Source organism: Plasmodium gonderi (assembly GCF_002157705.1).
Source record: "Plasmodium gonderi DNA, contig: Chr11, whole genome shotgun sequence".
Classification (NCBI taxonomy): Eukaryota; Apicomplexa; class Aconoidasida; order Haemosporida; family Plasmodiidae; genus Plasmodium; species Plasmodium gonderi.
This window is the reverse complement of record NW_021628936.1, coordinates 2,185,622-2,206,506: the sequence shown is the minus strand read 5'-3', so window position 1 is coordinate 2,206,506 and position 20,885 is coordinate 2,185,622. Positions and strand designations below refer to the sequence as shown.

The 20,885-nt window shown below is 24.3% G+C and overlaps 4 protein-coding genes across 4 annotated transcripts; 1 reads left to right on the top strand and 3 right to left on the bottom strand.

The window, feature by feature from the left end:
- Positions 1 to 4,811: 4,811 nt before the first annotated feature.
- Positions 4,812 to 6,209, top strand: PGO_114600 (Plasmodium exported protein, unknown function; the record flags this gene model as incomplete). Its single annotated transcript, XM_028688794.1, has 2 exons — positions 4,812 to 4,946; positions 5,154 to 6,209. 2 exons carry the CDS (start codon positions 4,812 to 4,814, stop codon positions 6,207 to 6,209), a joined length of 1,191 nt encoding a protein of 396 aa, XP_028544595.1.
- Positions 6,210 to 9,922: 3,713 nt separating this feature from the next.
- PGO_114590 (hypothetical protein) lies at positions 9,923 to 10,843 on the bottom strand (the record flags this gene model as incomplete). The annotated part of the gene is made up of 2 exons (XM_028688793.1): positions 9,923 to 10,447; positions 10,757 to 10,843. The coding sequence occupies 2 exons, from the start codon at positions 10,841 to 10,843 to the stop codon at positions 9,923 to 9,925; spliced, it is 612 nt and encodes a 203-aa protein (XP_028544594.1).
- A 3,377-nt stretch (positions 10,844 to 14,220) lies between these two features.
- Positions 14,221 to 15,071, bottom strand: PGO_114580 (hypothetical protein; the record flags this gene model as incomplete). The annotated part of the gene is made up of 2 exons (XM_028688792.1): positions 14,221 to 14,709; positions 15,021 to 15,071. 2 exons carry the CDS (start codon positions 15,069 to 15,071, stop codon positions 14,221 to 14,223), a joined length of 540 nt encoding a protein of 179 aa, XP_028544593.1.
- A 4,698-nt stretch (positions 15,072 to 19,769) lies between these two features.
- On the bottom strand, positions 19,770 to 20,885 carry PGO_114570 (hypothetical protein; the record flags this gene model as incomplete). The annotated part of the gene is made up of 3 exons (XM_028688791.1): positions 19,770 to 20,170; positions 20,307 to 20,454; positions 20,742 to 20,885. The coding sequence occupies 3 exons, from the start codon at positions 20,883 to 20,885 to the stop codon at positions 19,770 to 19,772; spliced, it is 693 nt and encodes a 230-aa protein (XP_028544592.1).

Genomic DNA, 20,885 nt, shown 5'->3' with positions numbered 1-20,885 from the left:
CTCACTATTTGTCTATTCTTTTACACTCCAGCGCACTAAGTGGCTTAATATAATTTTAAAAGAGCTCCTAAATCGAGTTGAAGTATTTAATAGAGTTATCCTATATTCTTTTAAATATTCGAGCAGTTCAAAACAAGTATTTTTACAATGCTCTACAATTATAATATAAATCGTAATGAAAATATAAATATTAGAATAAGTATCAAAGGCTAAAAAAATATATGTTTAAACAAAATGAAAAGCTAATAAAAAGTTATACTTAAAAAATTACAAAAGATTGAATAATGAATAGATAAAGAATTTTGTTTTTTCTGCTTATTCAAGAAAAATAAACAAATTAATTTTCTTAAAGCAGAATTATTTATTGTGGACATACTGTATAATAGAAACTTAACTAAATTTAAAAAAAAAACTCCATAGTACCAGTAAAATTTTTTTTCATCTAATATTTGTCATTTTTTTTTTTTTTTTTTTTATTTCTTCATCATATGTGTATGTACATGCGTTACGTCCACTTATTCATGTGTATCTTTATATATGTATGCGAAACATAAACAAGAACTTGTTTCAGAATTTTCTGTCGCTTCAGATCACTGAAATTCCTCTAAATTCCATTATTTTCTATAAATTAAATTCACAACTAAAGTGCATAATTATACATCGTTGCTTTACCAGTTTAAACTGAAAGTAAGATCTGACTTTTACTAGTTAATAATAAAATTGAGAACATTTTTTTTCTTACTTTACACATTATTATATTTTTGTCATTATTATGTGTTCTCAGTGCTTTTACAACAGATCTTTGTCATTACTACACATGTCAAGGTCACCTCCATTTAATATTCACTTCTAATATGTTATAAAAGAAAAGGTTCATGCACAGCAATAGATGTTGATATGTTATATATAAAATTATTAATCCCTTTATCCATATACCTTTTCAATTTTCTTATAATTCGGAAAATATCTTTTATAATTAGTAAGTGAAAATTGCATTGAAATGTAACAAATTATATTAATAAACTACAATTTGGTTTATTTCAAAGGCATATTCTTACTCCTTGTTTATAAGAATTCATTAAGCATAAGCATGAATTTAATTTAGTGCTCTTAAAAAAAATTTCATATCATTAAGCTCCATTTTTCAACAACCTTTAAACCTTATTCAGCATTAACAACAATGTTATCAGTACTAAGAACGTGCATTTGCTTGAATACAATTAAATCGTGTATATCATTAATAATATTCAAGATATATGTTTTCTTTCAGCTTTTCCTGTAACTCACCAAGATAGGTCTAGTTACATGCTTCTATCTATTTTAGATTCTTGTGTAGAGACGAAAATATCACCACTATTTTGAGTCTCTAAATATATATAACAATTTTTATAATCTTCCATGATTAATGTATAGCAGGCATTTAAAACCCGTCATATTTGATGTCTATATTATGATTTGAGAGCACTTTATAATACATTTTTCCTATACTTCACATTTATGCACTTAAAAATTATGAAATGCATTTAGAATAATTCAAATATAAGGCTATAAATATGTACATATGTATACATCCAAAATAATATAGTTTTTTTTTTTTTTTTTTTTTTTTTTTTTCTTTTAACATTAATTAGCTGTGTCTTAATATATATTGAATAAAAAAAAACACATGGCAGACTTGGACTGAGCACTTGTAGAAGCAAGTGCTATTTTATAATAACTATATTGACGTTTTTTCTGAGGAGCACAATTTTAACTAATCAAATAATATCTGTGATCCCCTCAAACGTGTGTCTTCCGTAAATAAAATATGAAACAGTTATTACAAAAAATGAATCATTATGAAGTGATATTTGCACAAGAATGAAAGACAAATCTTATAATAAAAATGGCATTTTTAATAATATTTCATATACTCGTAACTAGAAGAACAAAATTAATATTTACATTTATGCTATATATTACTAAGATACAAATAAAATAAATAAAGAATTGTTTATAATATTATATTTTTTTTTTGAAAAAATACTAAAATATAAATGAAAAAAATTGAAAAATTTGGTTACTCTTTAGTACATTAACATATGCTTTTATTTTTTTTTATTTTTTGTGTACATATTATCCTTTTTTTGTTATTACGGATCTGCGAAAAATAATTATATATAAAGGGATATTCTTCTGATCCACAATAGAACCTAAGAAATCTAGTTAACTTCTTTTGAGTTTAAAATAATATTACGTGTTCCTCCCATTTATACTTTTTATGGGGTTCTGAGATGTACTTGTGTTTATTTAACTTAATCTGCATCCCTCAAATTGTTACACATATACATATTAAAACATTATATAGTTTCAGTGAAAATACATTAAGAAATTTAAAAAGGTATTAACCTAGAACCATCAAATATAATGAAAAGATAAAATGAAAAGTATTTGTTATTAAAAACATAGTAGCTCTAATATTTATAATAGGGAAAACTGAAATTTTAATAAAAAATGTTACATAATAGCGCATTTTGAAAGGTTCCACACACCAATTTATATGTAATTATTCTAAAATTATGGAAAAAGTTTATGAATTACCCGAAATATTCAAGAAAAAATCTAGTACAATACTTCATAACATTTTATGAACTAGAAAACACATATATAAAATATAAGATGTTAATTTTCCATATACCCAAAGGTAAAAGTTATTCAAAGCTTGAATATTCAAAATTATATATATATATGTATGTGTGTATACATATAGGCATTCAATTTTTTTTGTTTTTTAAATAATACTAGCACGATACTCCAACATTAAAATAACAAATTCGGTTTATGCGGAGTAATAACATTCGTTGTCAGAAATACCTCTAATTGTGTATATTAATCTGTATCTTATATATATATTCACTATTACACATGTAGCACATACTAAAAACTATCACTGTAAATATTCTATATTACATAATCCTTTATCATGGGGACCACGTGCAGAGATACAGGAATGTTTTCAGTGCAGTGTTGTTCATCTTAAAGTGTTATTATGTGTGTATAACACACCTGTGTAATACTTTCCAACGACAAGAGCAGCGTGTATTATAACTAAAAAAAAATTAATATTTTAATAGCCATATGTATGCACAATAATTTTCAAAGAATTACATTACATTACAAATTATCATTCTTGTCGTATAATGTGTCAAATATTTTTTTTCTATGTATCATTATTGGAGAATTTTTAATCCCTGTTAATAAGTGTAGATTTTTATTGCTTTTTTATTTTTTTCTATTGAAAAATTATAACTAATTAATAATGTGTTCCACCTATTCATATCTAGTGTGACACAATAATTGCTTTCTTTGTTCTACTATTATTATAATTTTAATTGTTTTTTTTTTTTTATCCCTTTTACTATATTACATTATATAATTTTATAATATATTTTCTTCTGTTTATTGTTTTTTTTTTTTTATAGAATAAATCAAGAGTATACATAAAATAAAATGTGCATAGAATTTCATTTAATTCCTTTTAAAAAAAAATATATATGTGTATAATATATATGTTTATTGTTTCATTGGAAAGTCCTTTTTATTTTATTATCTTTATTTTTTGGCCTGTGTCATACGTAAATTATTTTATGATTCTTTCGCACAACTCCCTTGGATTGAATATGCATTGGGCTTTTCCATCGTCAATATTAAGAAAAAAAATTGTAAATGATATTTATTTTTATATTACATAAATATAACGTTATTAAATATACGTATATCATTGACATAGAAAAAAAAATTAGGATCATTTATATATATAATTTTTTTCTTTTATTTTATATCAATTGTTCTTTTATTTTCAGCTTGAAATACAGAAAAAAAAAAAAAATTTAATTTTAATATAATCGAAATCACAAGTTTTATAAGTAAATGTAATGATATAAATATATACACATAATTATTTTGTTATTTTTTATTTACACCCCTTTATTTAGATTTTTTTTCTTTTCATTACTATTCTTTTATTACATTTTTTTTTTTTTTCACCAAAAATGTTTTTCTAAAAATAATATGAAATTTTTTTTTAAAATCATTCATTTTATTACAATTTTTCTAATTCTAAAAATAAAAATAAAATAATTTCATTAAGTAAAAAAAAAGTATATATATGTTATATCCATTGAATTACTTATTTCCCCTATAATTAATGTAATAAAAAAATTAATATACATGTTTTTATTCCATATAAAAATGTCATTCATTTTATATGTACTTTTTAAAAGAATGTAAATTATATTTTAATAATTTACTATTTCCACAAATAACGCATATAAAAATCACAACTAAAAATTTTGCATTTTTTAGAAAAATAATTATTTCACGCTACATATTAGTTATTAAGAAGCATTTTTTTTCCTAATTTTCATTTATTTCTTAGTAATTTACATGAAACATTATAATAATATATCATTTAATATAATATTCTTTTAGGAAATTTGCTAACGAAAATATTTTAGTTATTTATTTAATTTTTCCCTAATTTACATACATAGTACCCATTTTAATAATTTTAATAAAAGTTTATTTCAGCCCATAAAAAAAAAGTTTGGTAATATATAATAATAAAAAAAAAAAAAAAAAATACTTTTAAAAAGTTTTAAGAAACATTGTATAAAGAAAAATAAATAAATGAAGCTATAAACGAATATACCACATTATATGTATAATATATAAATACATGCATATTAGTTGAATTACTTCATAATTATTCATATACATAAAAAAAAAATTTTGATACACAAGATTTTAGGAAATTGAAGAAATGTCACAAGATGAAGGAACAAAGCAATAAATTTTTTCTTTTTAAAATTTTTACATATAATGCGCTAATATGGACGTGGCAGTATTATTCCAATGGAGTAAACAAAAAAATATTTTATATATATACATCTAATGGCCTAAATGTAGTTTTTGCGATTTCACTTTTTTTATTCCATGAAAAATATATTACATTCAAGTATAAAATAATGTCGTTATATATATTTTTTATGCATTTATATACATGTTCCTACCCTATATGTATGCACACACTTATGCATGTATACCTACCAAGCATATATGGCCCCTAGCTTGTGTACACGTCCATTGTATATATTTTCATAATTTCTCTATAGCTAATGTTCACACTTCTAACACTTATTCATAACACTACTCAGGTGACAACTTGTGGCCAATCATTCGATAACGAGTTTACAACAAACTATGCTATAGATGCCAGAACTGGCAGAATATTAAGAGCAGGTGGAGATGTGGACGTACAAAGCAAGAATAATTCCATACATGGAAGATTAATGGATATAGTAAATGAAGATGATGATAGTCATTTTGAAAGGAGATTAAAATTATTGATAGAAGATGATGACTTCAAAAGTGAGTTTAAATCCTTAATGAGTAGCAAGAAAAATGGAAAAAAATCTAACGCACGCAAATCTCATGATAATAAGAAAGGGAAAAAAGGATCCAAAGAATTCTTATATAACAAAAGTTCGGAAAGCTTATCTGAAAATAGTAATTATTCAAGTAAATCCACAAGATCAAGAAGCACACGAAAATATGAAGATATAGATGAATCTAAAAATTCCTTAGCATCCACCAAATATAATGGTAATGAAACTGCAGATGAATCTGCAAACAATGACGACGACAAGCAATCATCACGTAAATCTTCATATCGTGACGATGATTATTATGATGATGAGAAATCCCATTCATACTATAAAGATTCCGATTATGATGACCAATCAATTATAACTGCAAAAACAAAAAAATCTGCAAAAGGAAAATCAGACATTTTAAACATGTCATATGAAAGAAAAAAAGATAGAGATTTAATATCCTATTTAATGAAATTTTTCAAAAAATCTGATGCTTTGTACGAAACCGAACTAATCAAATTGATGTCTACAGAACATAAGGATCACATCTGTGGTGGACCAGTTTCTAGAAAAAAATATAGCAAACTTTTCGCTGTTGCATCTCCAGTTATAGTAAACATTGTCTTCATAATCATATCCCTACTAATGACATCAAATGTAGGTATGATAACATCTGTAATACTTTTACTTTTATCCGTATTATATGTATCGCGTAAAAGCAGAAAGTGCCGTAGAATGGTATCAAATTATGGTTCCTTTAACGACATGAAATCTGTAGAATATTACTTTGATTAAAAAAAAAAATTAAAAAATTAAAAAATTAAAAAAATTTATATATATATTTCAAGAAATCTTTAATTTGAATAAAATATATTATATTAAGAAGGTCAAGTGTTCCTAGATTTTAATAATATATTATACCAGAAATGTGCATATAAATATACATGCAAATATGCAATTATTATATATATATATATATATATATATATATATAAGAATCACAATCATTTTGAAGTTTTTTTTTTATTTTATTTTATTTTTTTTTTTCATTCGTGCAAGTAAAAAGAAGAAAGCAGAAAAAAAGAAAAGAAAAAAAAAGAAGAAAAATTACATTATGATTATATATATATATATCCTTTAAAATTAAAAGATCCTTTACAATGGAGACTATATATATATATTATTAATTTTGTATAATTTTATCGGCAAGTGCATGTTTTAAAAAATGATTTCCCATGTGTATAATACATTTATGCTTGTATCTAGTATTATGACTTCTTTACCCTTTTGTAAGAAATCCACGAAGATTTATGCTTTTTAATATATATTATAAGTTATTATTATTTATTATACTTTGATTTATAAGTTTATAATTTATTATTTTTTCATAATTTATGTATTTATTTATTTTTACATATTTAGAATTATACATATAAATTTAGAATGATATATAGTCCAATGAGATAATGCATTGATCTTCTTTATCATAGAAAACACGTAGGGAACAAATTATAAATATATAACTCGTGATTTTTGAAAAAAAAAAAAAAAATTTTCAGCAAAAAACACAGTCCAACCTAGTATAACACAATGCACAATGTGAACAAATTGCAGTTAAAAAAAAAAAAAAATTTTTGTAATACTTTTTATCATTCCTTACAACAGTAATACAAAACATATTTTATAACATTCATAATATCCACATTATTCAGCAAAAATATATATAATTTGTTCACACGGATGATCTTACAGATATGTCCTCCTAATCCCCCACATGTGTTTCTACCTTTGAGGAATATCATAAACATTCTAAAATAACGAATTGTTTTTAGTGTGGAAAGTGAATGAGGAAATGGGCTCCACATTAATATTACTCCTTAAAGTAAATACGTATTCAAAGGAATTATGTGGTTTACAATATTTTTGAACCATTTTACATTTGGTGCACGTACATTTCAGAGATATTTTTGGTAGGTTCAAATAATTTTCCCTCATATTATTAGTATTTTTTCGTTATTCTGTTTTTCTGCTCAAAGGGAAAGGGACATATTATTAATATTCATTTAAACGGGAATTTCACAATTGAATATTAGGTTTTATCAAGAACTTTTTTTTTTTTTTTTTTTTTTACCCTTCCCCCCTTTTGTCACTTTGCAAATTATATAATTACAAAAATGAACATATTAGATACTACGTAGGGGTTTTAACCTAATTTGTGTAGACACTTGTTATACGCATAAAACTGGAAGAAAAAAATTCAGACTTTATCTAGTCCATTTACGAAAAGATGTCTAACAAATTTAATGATTGAATAAATATCTGTGTAGTTGTACATGCACTTGTATGCACTATCCCCGTGACAGCCCCTCTTTATTGTAATATGCCTTCTTGCTTACTCAATGTATTACTGCATATTTGTTTAATGGTAAAATAAATAAATAAATTAAATGCCTCTAATAATTTTAAGAAGACTCGATCTAAAGTTAAAAATTTTTAATAAAGTGTTATTTTATTGATTCTGAAGAGTAGACACAATGAAGTTGTCCAATATCTAAAAAAAAATTATATAGGGTAGGAGATCCTGTCAATATTTTTATATAAAATTTGATTAGCTACACACGTAAAATGAAAAAAAAGAATAAAATAAAATACATTTCATTCTTAAAACAGGACCACTTGGGGTGGATACTTAAGTTTTTACATATGTCTGAATAATTAATTCTACAATTTTTATGCTCAGTGAAAAGGTTAAATATGGGAATGTGAAATGTGCATAGAAAGATATACATGCCGACTGAAAGAGGGAGTAGATAATTATTATGCTTTTTTACATGCAAATTTGGGACCATTAAATCATGGACTCATAAAAAATGTATTTAATTCTTCCTCACTTTTAACGTTAAGCTATTACCCTAACTTAAGTACCATTTTTAACCTGTTAAGAAAATTAACACAGCGTAATTTTACATTTCTGTATGTCTCATATTTTAATAAATGGTGGAAAATATTTCATCCCCATCCCCATGCAATTCAAATATCTGTGGAGATTCCTTTCTTCTCTAAACCTCCTTTTCTCTTTTCGCCGTCTTGAACTTTTAAGAAAATATATTTAATAAAAGAATATGCTCAAAGAAAAATAAATAATAACACTACAAAAGTAATATAGAGAGAATTTCTAATTTTTTATCCCTTTAATAAATGAGAAAGACGTTTATCTTTAAATTTCTTTTACACAAAGGATCATAAAAATCGATCGATATTCAAATTTTTATATCGGCGAAAAAAGGAGACGAAAAAAACACAGTTAAAAAAAGAAATGTTGATTTTCTTTAATTATTTGTTATTTAAATCAAAAGAACGAATTAATTCATCAGTTCATAGTGGCCATATAAAACATTGTAAAAATATATGGGAACTAAAATCATTAACACATATAAGGTGCAAGGATTTATACACACTTTACATGTTATATATACACAACAGTTTTTTGTACGTACAAAAACATGTGTTTTGGGGGTTTATCATCAGTGCACAGGAGGTTATATATATGTGTATGGACAGTAATATTAATTAAATAAACACGAATAAAATAACATAAATGCGAATTTACCAATTTGAAAAAAACATGTATATACAATACAAAAAAAAAAAAATTTTTTTTTTTCTAAGTTGAAAATGTTGACAATCATGTCCAAACTACAAATGTAATGAAAAATATATACATATAAAAAAAAAAAAAAAAAAAACTCAATATATAAGCAAAAAAAAAAAAAAAAAAAAAGCTCAACAAGTAAACGTATTATAATTTTATTTATATAACAAATTAAAAAGAATGATGTGCAAATATTTTTCTTAAAAGCTAAAAAAAACCTTTATTTATCTGCAATTCCACACTTCTTCCATTTCAAAAGAAAATATAGTGTAGAAATATATACTCTGCACCACACTTAAAATAAATATATTTAAATTATATATAATACATAACATATATTTATTTTAAAACTGGGTAATTCTACTGTGTTCCATAATGTTATGGGTATTTATTAATAGCAATGCAATATATCTTTTCGTCTAATGTTTACTCTGTGCTTCAGACATTTTTGTGCTTTCTTAGGAATGATATATATATTTAAATTATTATGTCATATATTTTGTTATATATACACATATATGTATATATTTTTGCCAACTGCCTCTATTAATGCCATTATGATTATTTCATGTGTACAAATAGGTATTAAAAAAAAAGGAGAAACGAACATTGCTTTATGCACAACATCTTGAAAATTATAATTATGTAAATCATTGTATATATCACTGTTTGCACATATTTAATATAATTTTGTTACGGATGTTCAAAAATGCTCAGTGCCCAATAACCATGTGTTGTTCAAAGCATTTTCTATTTTTTTTCTTCTTCTCATCATCCATGTCTCGTTAATCACACTTAAAAAAGTACATTTTTGCATATACGATATGGGGGCGTGGATATATAAAACGAAAATCGCTTATTTTTTATCAGAATTATGGCGTTTTTTTTGTTCTTTTAGACAGTATTTAAGTAATTTGTTGGTAGCTTTTTGGGCATTCTTTTTCATTTTCGTTTTTTTTTCATCACTCATACCTTTAGCATATGATTCTATCAATGAATCAGCTAAATTTCCAAATAAATCCTTACAAAAGTCCATATCCAAACTTTCTTCATTACCTTCTTCAAATTTTTTTGCAAACTCTTCCATTTGTCCTTCATACTGCTTTAAATGTTCACCAACATTTAACTTTTCTGATAATTCTTGAAATAAGTTTCCTAATTGTTCCATGTCTTCTTCCTTAACTTCTAAATTTTGTCCACTAGATTCTCCACTCTCTACTGGGAGATTTTCCATATCGCAACTTTTCTTCTTGCACTTTCCTCCTTTTTTGCTTGATTTTTTGCTTAATAATCCGCTTTTTTCTGCTAAACATCTGTTGGATTGTACAGTTTGAATAGTTTCAATGTTAAGTTGATTACTTAAGCATCCATCGTTCGTATTCTAAAAGGGAGATAAAACCATTAGAGAAAAAAGACATGTACATATATATATGTATACATATATTATGTTAATCTATGTATACGTGGTTCAATTATGTAAACAGTACAGCACTTTATAAGACCATTGTATTTTGTAAATAACACACATCTAGCACACTACATGAGTTAGAATAAAACAAAAAGAATTCTACATATACATGATACACTACTTCACCCCATATCATCCTCTCATCCACACAATTAAAACAAATATTCCCCCCCCCCCCTCCCTCCTCTCTCAGCATTGTTTTAGGATTTTTTATTTTCTTACAAAATTAAAAGTATTTAAGGTTCCAACGAAAACAGAAAATATGGCCAATTTCGTAAGTACAGAAATGCCTCTTGTTTTCTTTGCCATCTTTTTGTAATTTTCTAAAATTAGCAATTTTGGTGTTTCCAGTAAAAATTTTTAGCCTTGAGGGCTTATATTTTTTTAAGAAAAATATAGTAGAAAAAATTTTGGACTTCTTTATTTCAAGTTTTGTTTTAAAAAAAAGGTTTTCTTTATCCCTCTCTTCGAAATCAAAGAAAAATAGAAAGAGTTTTAATAATAAGGTTATATTAAATGTTTATAAATAAAATTAAAAATAAATAGTAATTGAAAATTTTTCAATTCTAAAAAAATAATATAATTAAAATAAAAATGTATTAAAAAAAAAACATAAAAAAAAAAAAAAAAATTTCAAATATTCACGCTAAAAAATTTTTTTATATAATACAAACCTAATTTTTCTTTCTAGTGATTTTTTCTTTTTTTTTTTTTCTTTCTGCAAAAAATAAATGGTGCATTTGAATTTTTTTTTTTTTTTTTTTAAAATACGCTAATAATATATTAAATTTGAATTAAAAATATAACAGGTAAGACGTTAAATATAATCTTAAAAAATATTAAAAAACAAAAAATAAACAATGTATGGATGGATAGAATAAGCTAGCTCCTTATTTTCTTTCTTTTTTTTGTTTAATCTGCATTTTATGTTTATTTTGCATGCAATTAGATGTGTGTTTGTATTTTTACCATAGAATAAAGCATGCTTATCGCATACTTTTAAGTGAAGAAAAACATATGCTGTATTTAGAAAGCTTCTGATGTTTTTGTTTATATATTTATTTCAACCGTTTTCATAAGAATTAATAATTGTCCACGAGACTTCTGCTATTACAAAAGGACAACCACAAGAAAAAAAAAAAAAAAAAAAAAAAAAAAAATCAGAACAAAAAGATATCTGTAAAAAATAGAAAACGTTATATTATACTTTGAAAAATAATATGCAATAATAAGAAAAAAAGTAGTTGTATCCATTTTTATAAAAATTAAAAAGAAAAGCCCATTTCTTGTATTATTTATCTTTTGAATGGCGCAATAAAAACCCACTTGACAATTCTTTCATATGTAGGGTATGTTAATAATTGTTAAGAAATAGTTTTCTTTCATACAAATTTTAAGTGTATCTCAAAACCGTATGTTGAGAAGCAAAAAAAAAAAAAAAACAAAAAAAAATAGCTATCAGGTTGTTTCTATAAATCACCTTTTTTATTTGCAAGAGGGGGGGGGGGGGGACCATTGCTGTATTTTTTAGCCCACGATAAAATGCATTACTAAAAAAAAATTCAGAAAAGAAAGTATTAATTTTAATTCCCAAAAAAAAAAAAAGGGAAAAAAAATTCTTCTGCACCGTCTGTCCCACCACGGACTACTCCTAAATCGATTGCATATAAATTGGCAATTAATGCAATCACCCATCCCCATCAATATACATACAAAAATTTATAAAAATAACTTCAACTGATGTATTCATGATAAATATAGAATGTAAAATTAAAGAGTTCAAAATAATTTCTATCATTTTATTGTACCTCTTTGTATTTTATATATATTCTTTATGCTTCTTAATTCTTAAGTTGAGACAGCACTAGAAACTATAGGAAGTTCTAAAACATTACTTCGAAATAATGCTTTTCGGGCTCGTTATTTATTTTATTCTTCCTCATGTTTGTTTACCACTTTTAGAAATACTTATTTTTTTGTAATATTTCAACATATATTTATATGCATTTCCAACCATTCACTCTTCTGCATAGATTAAATCTAGCCTTTTTTTTTTTTTTTTTTTTTTTTTTGAGTGTGTCCATCACATTAAAACCTATTTGAATAGTAAATTTAAAAGAAATTCGCATGTATTAAGCACTATTATTGATTCAACAATCCAAATTATACCTATTCCAACAATTTTAATGTCTCTAATTTTTTAAGAAGTATGTAAAAAACAATGTAAACAATTTACCCAATTAATAGAGACCATTAGTTTCCAATACACAGCTCCTTATAATATTAGTATACCATTTTTCATCACTATTAACATTAATAGTTTCATGGTTTTATTAATATCGTTATTGAAACTTATTATCATGAAATATCTCATTAGTCAAATTACAAAAAGAAAAAAATTAATATAAATAACTTTGTGATAATTCTTACCCCCTTCTTTTTTCCCTCGCCTTCTCATATTTTATTCTTCTTTTGAGTTTCCACGTAAATGTTACTCTATAAAGGAAAAAAAAAAAAAACCTATCCATCAAATCGTCAACCTGTCTTCCTCCATTTTGAACAAAACAAACACATTCTAATTAAATATCAAATTTTCTGTAAATAGTCCTGAATTATTCCTTTTTATAAAATATATATATATACATATATAATATATCACTCCTCCTTGTTTCATTTCCTAGAAATTCATCGTTCTGCCCTCAACGTGTAAAACTTTGTTCAGGTCATACATAACAATTTCATATTTTCTTCGTATTCCCCTTAATGTTTTTAATGAAAAAAAAACATTCCTTCAATTAAATTCTTATACAGATAAATATTTTACATATTCCTAAACAAAAATGGGTCCTTATACTGCTTTATTTATTTATTTATTATTTATTTGTTTGTTTGTTTTGTTTTTTTATTGTGATTTTCTTTTTCTTTATTTTTGCCCTTTCATTATTAATACACAGAGTTAAAACATAATTTAAAAGAAATAATTTTAAAAAAAATATTTTAAATACATCAATTAAAAAAATCTTATTTTTTTATGTAAAAATTGTAATATGTACGTTATTTTTCACATGTGTATATATATATACATACGGCACTGCTGGAATTTTTCTACTGCTACATAATTTTTCTATGTTACTGTTATTTCTAACGAACATAATTGTATGTATGTAAATACATATAAATAAATGCATAAATGTGTGTTCTTGTTTATATATTTTTCCATACAAACAAAATTAAATGTTAAAAATCTTACACAGATAAATTATTTCTACATGTAGCGTCTATAAATAATAATAATAAAATAAATAATACGGTAATAAAACAAAAATAAAAGCAACTAGGAACAATGTATTATTGGGAAATATACACATTTTACTTCGGTTTATTTGATAACTTCTTTTTTTCTATGTATACAAATGAAAACAAGAGGCCTCTAAATAACTTATGTAAATTAAAACAAAACATGTGCATTTATAAAGAAAAGAAAAAAAAAAAAATGTAATGAAAAAAAAAAAAAAAAGTGCATGTATATGTACATATATATACGTCACTATATAATTATTAAGAAGATACTGTATAGCGTATCAAAAATCAATGGATCCCTTTTAATTAAAAACATGATATCTACGATTTCTTTTTTTTTTTTTTTTTTTTTTTTTTTTTTTGCTCATTAAATTGTATTATCCAACTTATTTAACGTAATGGTGAGTATACATTAAAATACCACCAATAGCACCCATCATTAGTAAAGTTTGCATTCCAGTATTTCTTAAAACATAGAATCCAAAAAGTAAAGCTGGGATGATAAATACAGCATTAGTCTTTAATTTTTCAAATAATTCTTTATTGAAGTTATCTCCTTGTGCTAAGTATCTAACGTTGTTATTATAATAATCGGGGGCTTCAGTATTTCTATATACTCTTTCGTACATTGGTGATTCAGAACCATTTTGTTGATATGTATTACTCCAAGCACCACTTTGTGCAGTATAACTTTCTCTACTTGCATCTCTTTGTTCATTTAAGCTATCTCCACTTACATATTGATTTTGTTGATGATTAGAAGTATAATCAGCTCTCATGGAATTTGCATTCATTTCTGAGAGGGATCTAATGTGTCTTGCATCTAATACTTTTCCTAAACCATTTTCGTTCATTGAGAAGTTATATGAGTTGTACTAAATGGGGTACATTTAGGTAAAAAAAAGAAAAAAAAAAAAAAAGGGATGAAAAATGTAAATTCTTATTTTTCTCTTACGGGTACGTATTTATTAGAGAAATATTTATATGTATATAATAAGTATGTAAAAACAAGCAAAAATTAGATAAAAAATAGGAAATCATTCATTCATAATTTTAATATATCATACATATAAAAGCAAACATAGCAGCATGTAAGCACAATATATATGTATATATATACATATATATATATATATATATATATATATACAACAATGATATATATTAAATTATATTAGTTTATTACGATGAAGAGGGTAAATAAGGAAATCCTGGCTAAACAATTTAACATATTCATTTTTTCAGGATGTTAATATATTATATATGTGAATAAAACTTAGTTCAGTTTTCTAAAGGTCTGAGTGATACTATTATCAACCAAGGACACTTGTATGTATATATATATACATATATAGGTTCGGTTGCTGTATGTACGTATCTATTTATTTGATTTTTCGATAGATTCATAAACTATGTTAAACACTCGAAATAAGAATGTAACTTTTTCTTGTTTTATAACAAATTTTAGATGTTTCAAATATATATCTAGAAATAAACTAAAAATTTTAGGATAATTTTTAAAGCAACAATTTTGGGAATAATAAATAATATTTTTGCAGGTTAGGAAAAAATTTATAAATATATTTAGGGCATGTAATCATTTGGAAAAAACAATATATATAAATAATATTATATATATATATATATATATATATATATATATATATATATATATATATATATATATATTTTATACATAAAAACGTAATGAAAATAAATGAAAAATTTTATATGCTACGTATATATAAATTATTAGAATGTTATTTAAATTTTTTTTTTTCTTTTTATACGTAAAAAAATATACTTTCCTCCTTTATTTGTGGAAAAAATATATTGCCATTTAAAAAGTTATATTTTTAAAAAATTATATAGTTTTTTTTTAACATGTTTATATAGTTCATATATACAAATTTGTTCATTAAAACTTTTTTATATAAAAAGTGCTAAAAAAAAAAAAGAAAAAAAAAAATGGCGTTCCCCCAATTTTTCATCTAATTTTTTTTTTTCAAAATATAAAATAATAAATAATTTAGGAAATACGAAGAGGGGTGGAGCGGGCGGTTGAAGCATATATATTACTTTACCAAATTACATATTTTTTCCTAAATTAGTTAATTTGTTTTATTTTTTTTTTTTTAATTAAAAAAAAAAAAAAATTTAAGTTAAAAATAAAGACTTCATTAGAAAATTAGAAGGTTATTTATTTATGTAATAAAACTATTTTTACATAATGGTCTGCTGCATATATATTCATACAATGTTATTTTTTTATCTATTATATAATTATGTTTTTTACAAATTTAAAAATTGGAGCAAATTTTGATTAGTATATATTTATAAAAATTTGCATGTCTTATAGAAAATGCGGTGAAAATAATAAACAAAGATAATTTTATTGTGCTGCTGTATCTGTTTAAATATTTCATTATATAAACATATAATTTTATAGAAAAAAGGAAAATGAATAAACTCAAGTTTTATATACGTAACCCACGCATTAGTAGAAATTGGTTCCCTTTCAGTTAATATGAATAATGGTTTATAACTTTTTATATTTTATTTTATTTTTTTTTTTTTTTTTGTTACAAATATGTCACATTTTAAATATATGTATAATTCATCAAATCATTAATTGGTAAACTTTTAGGTTGAAGTAAAAGAAGTTAAAGTTCTAAAATAAAATTCATGCACGCATAAAAAGATTTGTATACCAAAAATATTTTTGTAGCAAGAAATATGGTTTAAAAAAAAAAAAAAAATTATAAAAACTTTTGCAAATACATTAATTAAGTTTGGTCCATATATATTATTCCAACGTAAAACACAGCGATAACATAACTAATCTTAATTTAATAAAAATAAATGAATTTTCTATTTTTTATTTCATTCAGTAAATGAATAATTTGATATCAAATCATGTTCATAGGACAGAGATTGAGAGAGAGAATAGGAGGAGAGATAGGAAAAGAAGAGGGTTATGCTTTGGGGAGAAGAAATCTCAGGTAAAAATGTTTTCTAAAATTATAGAAATGGTGTTCCATTTTATGATTTACAATTTTTAGTTTATTTTTAAAACTTCAAAGGGAAATTATGCGCACATATTATATAAGTAAAATGTTTTCCCCAAGTCAACTTTTTTTATTAAAAATAAGAAAAAGAGGTTATGAGGGGTTATTACTTATTGATAGACAACCGTTTTTTCATTTCAAAATATTTTAATCTTTATTTGTCTTTTTGTTTTTGTTCACTAAGCGTATTCACAATGAGTAAAATTTTGCGTCGAATTAATTTAAAAATTGGTGCAGTAGAAAATTAGACACAACCCACAAAATAAATGAAGGGATATATATATTCACGTTGTTACATGCATTTGTATTTACATCCATGTAGTTGTTTCATTCAGAAAAAAAAAAAAAAAAAAAAAAAATTCCCCTGTCTAAATTCAGGAAAACATTCATTCTAATCTTTATAGTAAGTAAATCATTCAATTCAAGCATGTTTCCTAATCTATCAGTTTTAATAAATTTCACATCTAACTCCCATTCTTGAATTACTGCAAAAACATGTTTTTTTCCCTTTTGAAATTATTCTTGTACCCTTTAACGAAATGTAAAGAGACGTTTTTTCATTGAACATACGGTAGACACATTTATACAAATACCTTTTCTTAGCTATAAAATGAGTATCATTTTGTATATTAAACAAATTTTCTTATAATATAAAAAAGGATATATAAGTTTTAATAACAGAAAAAAGGTTCCCATTGTGATGTTGCTGATTCGGCAAGTTCTTACCCTGCAGGGGACTCTCTGAATAGCGCTGACACTTCTAAATATTCCTAACACTTCTAAATATTCCTAACACTTCTAAATATTCCTAACACTTCTAAAATTGCTAAAACTTCTAAAATTGCTAAAACTTCTAAAATTGCTAAAACTTTTAAAATTGCTAACTCTATTTATAAGCATGGGCTGCATTACTGAGCCCTTTATAGAAACATTTGAATATACTGATGTGAAATTCGTTTATGGCCCTAAATATAACTTCCCAGCTTTTATATCAGTACTGCCTTCTAAAGCACTCCTAAATGTAGCACATGCAATGATCCATTAATTTAATCAGATCGATTATATTAATTCAATTTGAATTTGTAACAAATGAAATGAGTATATTTCTTCATGTAGAGAAACTAAGTGTTGATATGTCCCTAAAATTTAAAATACTAAAAGTTCAGGCAAATTAGCACAACTATATGTTTTTAAATATGCATAAATAACTAAATATAAATATGCAAAGAAGCATATTATACACTTTTTTTTTTTTTTTTTTTTTTTTTAAAGAGAGACAAAATAAACTCCAAAGCAAATGATATAACACCAAAGTGGCACGTAAAATTCCAAATTTCAGTGCGATAGAGAAACTACCACAATTATGTGCATAAAAGACTTTAAGTGTGTTTGTAAAAATGATGTGTCTTTTCTTCTATACCTCCTTTAAGCAATAAAATCATAGATATTGAAATGTAAAAAAAAAAAAAAAAAAAAAAAAAAAATATACTGTTGTGTTCTAAAAAGATACAATTATTCTGATTCAACATTGCTATACATTCGCTCTTTTTTTTAATTAGTTCATGATGACTATATCAAGATGGTTCTATTGTAATGTTTTTTTTCTGTTTTTTTTATTCTATTTTACAAAAACTCGTAATCTGTTTTACATGCAGTTGACATTCAGCAACCAATTTGTTAATGTTTAAACGAAAGCAAAGGTGCAAACTGTGCATCTGACCTTTTATATATATACCTGTACCGATGGGCATACACAATGCATACCACATTTAAATAAAGGTGCCATTTGAGACTAAGGTAACTTAATTTGAAATGGGTTCTAAATCTTAAAAGGAGAAAAAATATTGTAATTTTTCTAATTTTTTTAAAAAAATAGTAACAAAACATTACACCGAACATTATGTGCTTTAAAATATACTCGGTACATGAACTCAAGTGATTATTCTTTTATAACTTTTATGATTAGTTCTCCTAACCTATATTTTTATATAGTATATATGTGCATGTACTTATTCATATGCATAAAAAAGCTAGGTATTTATGCTTGAGGTATGGGTGCCTATTCTTGATCTATTTTATTATAATTGTCTCTCTTTGTTAATTCAAAATAAATAAGAAATAAAATAAAACTTATAAATAAAAGTGAAATAAAACTAATAAGTATAAATGAAATAAAAAAAAAATTATGAACATGTATTCTGAGGAATATATATATATATATAACTCGAATAATAAAAAAGCATAATATTATTGGCATATATCATTATTTGTATTAAGCACTAGAAAAAAAACCAAAACATGGTAAAAAAGGTGCATGTAATTCTACAGGCCAACAAAATTATGAAATTTGTATATTATATATAATATTAACCTCTTCTATATTTATGTATTGTGAATAATAATACCAGTAAATTGAAAAAAATATATAATAAAAAGTAAATAAATAAAAATATATATAATATGCTTATAAAAAAATTGATTCTTTTTAACATCTAAAAAGTTGTCTTATGTGAGGAACCCAAAATAGTGTACATAAGCTTCATTGCATGTATAAAAAAAAAAAAAAAAAAAAAAAAAAAAAAAAAAAAAAAAAAAAAAAAAAAACTACAGCACATTTTATTTTATACTCTTTTAGCTAATAATATTGTAGCAAATTTTTTTTTATTTTCCATTATTGCATGTTTTCTTTTCTTCTTCCGTATTTTATCCTAGGTGTGAACCTCATTATTCTTTTATTTTACATGTATAATTATTTATTATTCCTTGTATTAAAATATAAATTTTCTCTCTTTCAGCAGAAAGTCATACTCAAATGTATGTACTTTTAAAACACACTTCCTCTTTTTTCCTTTGGACTACACTGAGATTTATTTAACATTTCTTTTAATGTACTTGACTAACAAGAAGATACAGTATATAAATATTACTCCTGATGCGTAGTATTTACCATATTTATATGCAGCAAAAGCAGCAAGGACAGCTGCAACAATGTAGTGGTGTTTCTTTAGAAATCTAGCTATTCTGTGGCTTAATTTTCCTTTTCTTCTGTAAGCTCTTGCATCTCTCATGAAATTCTGTTCATATTCCATATCTTCCATTGTAGTTTCTCCCATTAAATTGCTACCATAGGTGTTGGATTTCGATGATCTTCTTCTTTTTTCAGGTTTGCCACACTTAGATTCTTCAGGATTTTGTACATCACCATGGATTGTGCTGCACAATGAGATGTTTCCAACACTTCCTGGATCAGCATCGTTTTCATCATCAACTATAAATCAAAAAAACGTTATTTTTATTATTAAGTAATTGTGTATTAGTAGTGCTGTGTGAAAGTATTTATATTTCAATCCATCAGTATAAAATTTTCCCCTCTTTTACTTTCATTTTACTTTGTATACACTTACCAATTCCTAATGAATTTGTTGAACCTTCCTCTTCTTCCAATGAGGAAAGTGTTCTATAACCGAAATTTGTTTTTAATATCCTTCCATCTTTTAAGTCAAATGAATTTCCTAAGCTCTTTTCTATAGATCCAGAATTTTTAAAGGAATACTGCGCAGACACATGCACAACAAAAGGCAAAAAAAAAAAAAAAAAAAAAAAAAAAATGATATGAGAAAAGTTCATTCTTCATAATTATAAAAAAAACTTTCTTCTCTTCTACACTGGATGTGAATATATTTGTTTGTGCTTTTCTATATATATACTCTTTATAAGTCATGGATATGTATAATATGCACGTAAATATGAAAATAAACTATTTGTTTTCTAAAAAAATCAGAACACATAGATATACGAGGTGCTTTACTCATAACAAATTATTTTCTTATTATACTCACGTCTTCATTAAAACAATGGATGGCGAAAACTGCTACGCTGAAGACTAAAACTTTGAGGTAATGGTTAATTCCATTCATGCTTCCTGAACTCTCCTTTTTAAATCCAGAGGATGTATTTGAGAAGTTTTCCTTATTGTATGTCAT